At 19.6% G+C, this 10,194-nt stretch overlaps 3 protein-coding genes across 3 annotated transcripts; all 3 read left to right on the forward strand.

Annotated features, from left to right (window-relative positions):
- Window positions 1–941: 941 nt before the first annotated feature.
- PGO_003695 (variable surface protein) lies at window positions 942–1,939 on the forward strand (the record flags this gene model as incomplete). The annotated part of the gene is made up of 3 exons (XM_028691351.1): window positions 942–995; window positions 1,185–1,613; window positions 1,784–1,939. The coding sequence occupies 3 exons, from the start codon at window positions 942–944 to the stop codon at window positions 1,937–1,939; spliced, it is 639 nt and encodes a 212-aa protein (XP_028547152.1).
- A 1,079-nt stretch (window positions 1,940–3,018) lies between these two features.
- Window positions 3,019–3,766, forward strand: PGO_003700 (variable surface protein; the record flags this gene model as incomplete). Its single annotated transcript, XM_028691352.1, has 3 exons — window positions 3,019–3,042; window positions 3,176–3,580; window positions 3,668–3,766. The coding sequence occupies 3 exons, from the start codon at window positions 3,019–3,021 to the stop codon at window positions 3,764–3,766; spliced, it is 528 nt and encodes a 175-aa protein (XP_028547153.1).
- Window positions 3,767–8,418: 4,652 nt separating this feature from the next.
- Window positions 8,419–9,808, forward strand: PGO_003705 (variable surface protein; the record flags this gene model as incomplete). Its single annotated transcript, XM_028691353.1, has 3 exons — window positions 8,419–8,460; window positions 8,600–9,514; window positions 9,635–9,808. 3 exons carry the CDS (start codon window positions 8,419–8,421, stop codon window positions 9,806–9,808), a joined length of 1,131 nt encoding a protein of 376 aa, XP_028547154.1.
- Window positions 9,809–10,194: the final 386 nt, after the last annotated feature.

Raw genomic sequence — 10,194 nt, forward strand, 5'->3', positions numbered from 1 at the left:
AGCGTATATATTCTGTTGTTTTATATATTTACATAAACTAATAAATTAATATAAATCGATTTGTTATATGGCATTTGCACGTTACATTAGGTTAGAAATAAAACAAAGAAATTATATGTAAATATATATGTTAACTTACATACAACTATGTTTATTTTCAGATAAATATATTTTATATATTTTTTTTCAAGCTATGATTATATATATATTTTGTAAAATATAATATTGTGAAAAAAATTATTTGCATCAGAAAATTAGAAAGTATATAGTAGTATTAAAATGATGTGTACAAGAAAACATTAATTATATATTTACCTTAATAGACCAGTAAGTGTGAGATAAGTAAAGCTAAAAATATTTAAATCGTACATAAGAATAGTGGATACATTAATGCATTTTAGTAATTTCCAAAAACTTCTTTAAAATGGGCACGTAAAAAATACATTTCTTGTATAGTTTCATAAGTAACCAAATAATGATAATGTATAAATAATTTATTTCTTAATTTATTTATTATTAGCATTCCATATATAATTAAATTATATAAAGTTTTATATTAATCTTTGTAATATATTTTGTATCAAAAAATTGAATATAATTATGTATATAAAAAAAAATAAATAATGAATCGCAATGTATAATAATTAAAATGTGATAGAATAATAAAATTACATATTTTAAAAATACATATATAATAAATTTAATTAATGTAAATAGAATTGCAAAATACAAAAATTACCTTCATATATAAAGAGAAGAAAACATAAATTATATTTGATAATTCATATTACTTATTGCATTAAAACTTAAGTATTGTATACACTTTTTGATTGCCAATTAATATTAAAAATTGTTAAATTTTGTACTATACTAATAATAAAATAAAAATAATTAAAATTTTTTTTTCATTATTATGTATCATGTGAAATGGGAAAGCATAAATGTTTGCATACTACAATAAAAAAAAGAATCAAATATTAATAATTACACAAACAGTAACAAAATAAAAAGTATATATTGTGCAATTCAATAATAATTAATCTCTTCTTGTGTGTCATGAACCTAATATTTTTATAATGGTAATAATTATATGATATATGCTTATATATATAATAATATATTAAATTATATATTTGTTACAATAAGTACTTATTTAAATATCATGCTTTTCTTTCTATTTTTAGCCAATTGCTTATCCTGTAGGTAAAAAAAACGCTCTTTTTGAATCATGGGATAATAAGGAAATAGATGAAAATAGTTTAGAAAGTAGTCGAATATTAAATATATTGCGCAATGAAGATAATGATTTGTATCATATTGGGTGTTTGCTATACGAAAATTATACTGGTGCACAATTGCTCCATATTAATTATAATAATGTTTGTGATCTTTTCAAAGAATGGTTGAATAAAAGAATAAATGTATACAGAGAGAAAAACAAATTATGTAGCAAGAACTTATTACTAGATAAGAGATTTATGGCTCTATGGGAAGAAAAAGTAAATGCTCAGGATGATGATGATGATGGAAAAAATTGGTGCAATTGGGAAGTATCCACTGGATATTCCTGTTATATCCTATCTCCATTGAAATCCTTTTTTTGTACACTATTTGTTTTTTCTATTATTTTACTTTTCATATTTTTTCTTAAATATAATGTAATATAGATTTATTCATAACTACGTTTGCAGATATTTTAAGAGATATTTCTATTTTATAAATATAAAATAAATTAAACTATTTATACCTTTTATATTTTATCTCATTTATCATTCACATATAGTATGCTGAAATCAAGAAATTTTTATATGATAAAAGTTATAGGAAGACCTTAATAAGGTATTATATACAGAAATTATTTCACATTAGACATAGATTATATATTTCATTAGATTCAGAAAGTAACTTTATTAATATGCTTTACCCTTGTGGGAATTAGTTTTAATTAAAATATGTGAGGGAATATCACTTTTAATTTAGAAGTTTCCATAAAAATCCACATTGATGAAAAAAAAATATTATTAAAATAAATGTAAAAATGACTATTTTATATTATAAGAATTAAATGTATATTAACGTAATATACATAAATATATCCTACGTAATATACTTGTAATTGCTATTGTAAAATAAAAATGTAATTGATTGAAGATGTATGATTTTATTCCATTATTTTATAATTATAAGTGTTTAATTTCTATTTTTCTTTATCTTTACCATAATCATAAAATATATTTTATAATTTACGTATAATATATTGTTATAATACACTTATGAATGATGTATAAAATTGTTTCATTTTTATTTTTCAGTCATTTCATTATTTCAAATAACATGTTTTAACTGAATATTAATATTTTTTTTCTTCATTACATTACTTAGTTCAATAAAGAATACATACTTAATATTATCCATTTGGTATATAATTAAAGCTTAATTTTGCATAGTTTATAATTAACGTATGTTTTATATATTCCGATAAATTTCTGATAGTTCATGGTTTAGAATTATATGTTTAATAGTTATATTATCATAATATATTAATATGATTATTAAAATTATTTATCTCATTATATACACTAATTCTTAGAATAATAAAAAAATAATATAATATCTTATGTATCAAAATAGGTTAATATTATTGGGATTCATTATATATATATTTTTTATATTTAATAAGATTATAATTCAAGATTTATAAATTCAGATTGATTTATTATATCTTATTATAAATCTTTTACCACTTTTATTTTATATAACTAATATACAGAAGTTTTTCATATTTCGATTAATGTAATAAAGTATATATTCAATGTGTCTCTAATAATTACTATGTGTGCGGTATATATTTATTAATAAAGAAAACACATAATTATAGTTTCACAACAATTATATAATTACTTCATATATGAAAATATTATGGTTTTTAATGCCATATGTTTTTATTATTATGATCCCATGTTTATATATTTACATATTTTATTAATATATTTAGTTTAGATGCAAAATAATATAAATATGCATGAGATGGAGAACATAAATGTATGTTTTAATTATTTTAACTTATATTAAATGTTATAATACATTTGTGATTCATTTTCTATAAATATATACATACACATCTATGAGTAGATATTCATATTTTGGTATATTATTAAATTATTTTAATTTTTAGTTTGAATATATTGAAGGTTTTTCTAAATGTGAAGCTATTATGAATGAAAATGAAATGTATGAAATTTCAAGTTTTAAAAGTATTTGTAATAAAAATGTACTACGTAATTTTGATGAATCTGGAACCGAAAACATGAAGACATGCATTAATGTTATGAAATATATATCCAATATATATACGTTAACAATGGATAACGAGCCTACAGAAACCCCATGTTTGTACATGTATTATTGGATATATAATTATCTTATGGAAAATAAAAAAGTTAACATCACGAGAAAACTTTTTATTGAATTCCTTAAGACATACGAAGATGATGCTCATAATAATACTTTATGCAAAAATTATAAAGAGGATGATGCAGAAAATATTTTGAATACATGCATATATATGATATGTATATTTGTATAAATAGGGATGATGCTAAAGTAAATAATAAACGCCAGCATTTTTATAATGCACTTCATAAAATTATAGAAATAAAAAACGAAGAAACGGAAAAATAAACATAAAAACAACCTGAAATTATTCCAGTTTTTAAACGAACGACAACGACCACTGGTAGGTACAATACTTCAGTTATTATTTTAGTTACAATGATTGTAATAATATTAATGTATTTTTTATTATTATTAGTTCATAAGGTTATTTATTATGTTATTTGTACATATCCTGTAATATAATTTTTTTAAAAAATTTAAAAAAAAAGGGAAAATTTATAAATAAAAAAATGTATTCTTAATTCTTATATTTTTTTGTATTATATATAGTGCATGTCATATGGATTATGGATAATCCATGTAAAAGAAATTTTAAGGAAGAAATGGAATAAAAGAGGGAAAAGGATTGTATTCGAGAATCATGACATATGCAGTAATATCTCAAACATTTTTGAATATAATTTGTTATATAATTTTGATTAATTTTACCAATAAATATATAATACCAAACAAATAATTAATGTAAGCTTTAATGGATCATAGGTAGTAATTTGTGTTTGTTGCAATCGTGAAAAATATATATTTGTACTAATAGTACTTATGATCTCATATTAACGAGGAAATATAATAAAAATATTTTGTAATAAAAAGGTGTTCAGGGTTTATGCTATTTTTTTTTAAATATGGTTACAAGTCCTTATTTTAGTAATAAGAACAGACATAAGTATACTTATATTTTTAGAGAAATGATGATTAAAAATTTCATGTTTATGTATATTTAAAAATGTATACATGATATATTGGTGAAAATATAATTTTACTCATATACATATAAATTATTTATAATAGAGAATTCATTATTGATAAGGTATATATTTCTGTATTATAAAATAATTATAAATATATTTTAAAATTAATTACTTAATATGCTATGTATTAATGTGTAAGTATTATTTTATAATTAGTGTTACATAATTTTAACCATAATATATTTTTTAATAGGGAAACTAATATTATTCAATATAGAACTAAGGCATTATATACATCCAGAATTATAATTACATAACTAGAATAATTTACAAAATCACAATGTCCTGTACAAAATGTATTTAATAACTAATATTTTGAGGAATTAATATATTTTCATTTTTAATACATAGGATAATATAAAATTATATTTTATGTACATTTATTCTATCTTTATGGCATTTATTATATAATATAATAAAAATTATTATAATATAACTCTACACATTCGTTTATTATGTGGTATTATAATGTTTTCTATTGGAGAAGCATTTGTACGTTGTTTTAATAGTCTCATAAAAATTATGCAGTATTAATTTTTTGTACATTCATATTTCATCCAGTATTTTTTTTTTTAATATATAACAACAGTTTATGATATAAATCAAATAATGTATTATTAAGAAAAAAAATAACATAAAATTAAAAGTAATCAGAATATATGTAAAATTTAATTTTTAATAAAAAATTAAAAAACTCTTAAATAATATCAATAATTCTAAAATAATTATATTTATTTTTTTGAATACTTATAAGACAAATGAAAAAAATATATTATTGTATATATATATATATAAAAGAAATTAAAATGTTTTCTTTGTAGCCTAAAAACACACATGAAAATCTTATTTAATAGGTTTTTACAATAAATATTTCCTATTTCATATTAAAAAATTATAATTCACGCATAAAAATATAAACTTCTATGAAATTTATCTATTTCTAAGATGAATATTTATTTATCTTAAAATGTTGTGCGAAAATCTAAGTTATTAATACTGAATTATATATAAAATATATTGAAATTTAGATGAATATCTATTAATGTTATATATGTTTCCTGTTATTTCATCCATAATTGATTTTCTGTAATCAAAACATACTTAATAATTAGAATTAGATAAATCATTCATAAAACATTTGTAAAATCAAAAATATTATTATTTTATATTTGAAACCTATTTAATATTACTTAAGCTTCAAGTAACTTAATTTACGATCATGTTTGTACATACTAGTGTGTTGAATAATTATCTCTATTAATGTGTTCATCAAATGAGGTTTCATAATATACCATCAACAATCGATGTGTTACTCCTTGTATCTAATATATATATATTTCATTTTTTCATCTATTTATATATAATTTAATTTCTAATTCATTAAAATTTTACATTAATCAAATGTATTTCCTTGTATATTATATCTACTTATTTTGTTTATGCTTAACATTTTTAAATTCTATATACTAGGTATTAATAAATAATTATATTTTTTAATATTTAATGAATATATTTTGTATTTTGAGACATTGATTATATTTATGATGTCTCGTATTATATTACGCAACAGGATATGTTCTTAATACTTATACATTTGTGAATGAATATATTTACTTCACTGGACATCTTATAGAAGAATGAGAACACTCACTCAATTTATATTTAATATTTGATCTTTGTGTAACCATTCATTGATATCAATATAACAGATGCATTAATTCTGTATTAAAATACTCTTATGTATTATATTAAATAATGAACACTTTTACAGATAAGAAAGATGACAGAGAAGCAGAGTCTATATCCAACTCTATATCTTTTCATATTAATACATAAAATATCCATTAATTTAAATTTATTATAATCTACAGTAATTCACTTTACAATTTATTAAAAAGTCTTATGATACTATTTTTACTTTTTTATAAAATTCATTATTTTTTATATGTGACAAATTTTTATTGCTGTACTTATAACAATAATTTGCAGACATAATCTGATTTTATTCAATTAAATGATTCGCTATCATAACGATAGAGTGCAACCTCTATTTTAATGAATCATAAATTTTTACTATATTTTCTGTTATTTCATGTATAAATATATGGAAATTAATTCAGGGGAATTAATATATAATTTTGTACTATTAAGGGATATAATAATAATACTTTTGGATACATAATATGCTTTTAATAGTTAATATATGTGAATAAATTATGTTTTATATATCATTTATCGCAAATAAAAAACAATATAAATTTTCTATATATATATATATATATATATTTACGTGGTTCACTTTTTAAATTTATTTATCCTGAAGATTATTAATTAAATTAGTTCACAATAATAAGAATTGTAATATGAAAATTGAATTAACTCACCTAATATTCTACTGTTTTAATGAATTCAACATATTTTATCCCAATATTAATGCTGAATTTAACGCATAATAATTTATGTAATAAACAGTATATTCATTTCATTGTAAAATGATAAATATTATTATAATATTGAATATATTATAAAATTATAAATATATAATAATTTAATGTAATTTTTACAGAATTTATTTCGCAATAGTTATTTATTTTATTTATGTAAATATAATATTAAATAAAATACACTTTCCAATACGATGCTATCATAAAAAGTAAATATATAATACAATATGTGTTATTATATACATGTATAGTCCTACTATATATTTAACTAATTTATTCATTTTTTAGGTTTAATGAAGAATTTCTGCAATAAAGGAAATTAAAATAATAATGTAATATTCGTTACATTATTAGAGAAATTACCAATATGAATATTCATTTCATTAAAATTTTTTATTTATATAATGGGGTGTGTTTTATAGGTATTATTTTTTTTCATGCATAAAGGATAATGGGAATATAGTGTATGTATAAGCTTGAATGATATAGTATGTTAATAATATGTACAAAAAAAAAAAAAGAAATAGTAATATTAATTTCATCATGTATAATAAATAACTAAAAAATTAATAAATATATTTTATACCCATAATTTAATTTAATATGATTAATAGACTATAACTTTTTTAAGGATACATATAACCACACTCAAGATAATATAAAATCATTAAAAATTGTAATGTATTCGTGAGAGTATGGTATATAATTCACAATTCTTATTATAACTTGCATTTACGTATACATTGAAATAAAATTATTATTTTGTTCTTTAATATATATATAAATATATATGTAAATAAGTAATGATCAATATATATACAACTAAGAAATAGCATGCATACGAATAAAAGTTTAAATTATAAAGAATTACAATAATAATAAATATTACATAATAATAAAGAATATTTAATAATTCTATATCATTAATAAATTAAATTAGAGTATATATAAATAAGTTATATTATTAATTACATATAAATATATACATAAATATAAAAATATTACTATAAAAAAATGTATTATACCTAATGATATAATACAAAAGATACAAATGTAAAACTTATTCGAAATTTAATATCTATTTCTGTATTATAAAAAAAATACATTATTATGCATGAATTAATAAATTATATGTATATTAATACATTATATAGGATAAATATAATAATTATATAATTATAGTTATTATATATATTTTTTTTATAGAGAATAATATGTTATCATTATATTGCCATATTTATGGATATATTACGAATATAAATTTTACTATTTTAGATTATTATATAAATCCCACATGGTAAATCTATTTTATATGTTATATATTTATATGTCATATCAATTTAATAACGAATAAAGAATGGCATAATACTATTTTTTAACATAATTATCAGTATAACTGTTTTTAAAGTGTGTTGTCCAGAAGTTCTTCTAATATTTATAAAGTTATATAAGTTAATAAATATTTGTTGAATATTATATATATTATTATATATTTAAAATATAAATTTGTAAAATAAATAAAAAAACAAATTAATGAAACTATTCCAGATATGCAATGCATAATGGCTCAGGCAAGTGATGTGAACACAAAAGTATGTAACTATTTCTTATAAATATTTTGTTTTTTATGATATTGTGAAAAATATCTTTATTCATGAAATTAAAGTAAAAAAATTTCCTTAAATAAATTATATTTTAATTCCTTGCATTCAATGTACCTCTCATTCATAGATTTCTTTTGGTTCTATATTTCCCGAATGTTCAAACGATTATAATTTTGCCAAAGATATGTATCGTGATATTTTACAAAGAGATGGATTGAGCCATGTTTGCGCTCATTTCGGTAAATCAGTAACTATATACCAAGGAAATTGGTCGCAATACATATCACCATGCATTGATCTTGGTCATTATTTATATCATATAAAACATAAAAAGGATAAAAATAATATAAAATCATATTGCATATATTTTAGTTACAAGTTAAAAGAAGCTGTTTCCTATAATAATAATAATTGTAAGAGTATAGATGAATGTTACCAAAAGTTTATAGCAGCAAAAAGAAATGAAAAAATAGACGTACTTAATATATGCCAGGGATATATTATAAATATTGATGATAATACATATAAAATATTTCAATATCTGGATAAATTATATGAAACTGTTTATAAAAGAAATAATGGGAAGAGATGGATATGCTGGAGTCAAGATATAAGAAACTATGCTCCATATATGAGACATTTAGAATCATGCAGTTTTAAGCATGACATCTATTTCCAAGAAATGCTTAATATACTTAATGATAGATATATTATGTTATGCCCTCAATTGGAAAAAATTGATCTCTTTAAAAACATTCCTAGTCCTACCATAAGTGGAAAAGAGGAAAAAATCGATGAACAACGAAAAATCGAAGTAGAAGTGACAACCCAAGCAGAAGAAAAAATCCCGTTAAAAGCAACAAACGGAATAGAAGAAACAATCCAAGTAGATAAGAAAAGCCAAGGAGAGGTGGGAAGCCCAATACAATGGACTAGCGCACAACATGGGACAAACACAGAAGGGAGAATAACATCATCGCTAAGCACAGGCTTTATTATTTTACCCTTTATTATATTAATAATTGTTTTCATTTTGTATAAGGTCAAATTTAATTCATTAAGTATATATTATTATAAAATTAGGTTAATATATTACTCTGAAACATTTATAAAATATAATTTTGCTTAGAATAAGAATATTACCTATTTTCTTTTTTAACAGTATACCCTATGGGGCTCACTTGTACAACGAAGGGTACAGAAGTTAAAGAGAATGTTCATCAAAAATAAGAATAATGTATATAGAGATATAATGGATTATTTTGAAAAAACATACCAGGATTCAATAAATAGAAGGCGCCATATTTCTTATAGCCAAGGAGGATATTACGTATAAGTGAATAATGTTATATAAGAATACATTAAAAAAGTAAATAAAACTATAAGACAGAATTTGTTACATGAATTGAAAAATCAATTATACAAATAAATATATAAATATAATAATAAAATTATAGAACACATTTTTATTATTTTAGAAGGAATATTTGAAAAAACAGAAGATATAAATTTTAATATATACGCACATTATGAACCATGAATATATTTAGTATTCAATATTTACAATAAATTGATTATATATAAAATATAAATAGACTATTATACGATAATTAAATAAAAACTATAGGGAAATAAAATTTAAATATATTTTTTATGTTCTTATAATGTGTCCACTATTATGTATTAACTGTTTTTAAAATATAAATAAAACAAGAAATAAAA

Source organism: Plasmodium gonderi, assembly GCF_002157705.1.
Source record: "Plasmodium gonderi DNA, contig: Pgo-contig_514, whole genome shotgun sequence".
Taxonomy (NCBI): Eukaryota; Apicomplexa; class Aconoidasida; order Haemosporida; family Plasmodiidae; genus Plasmodium; species Plasmodium gonderi.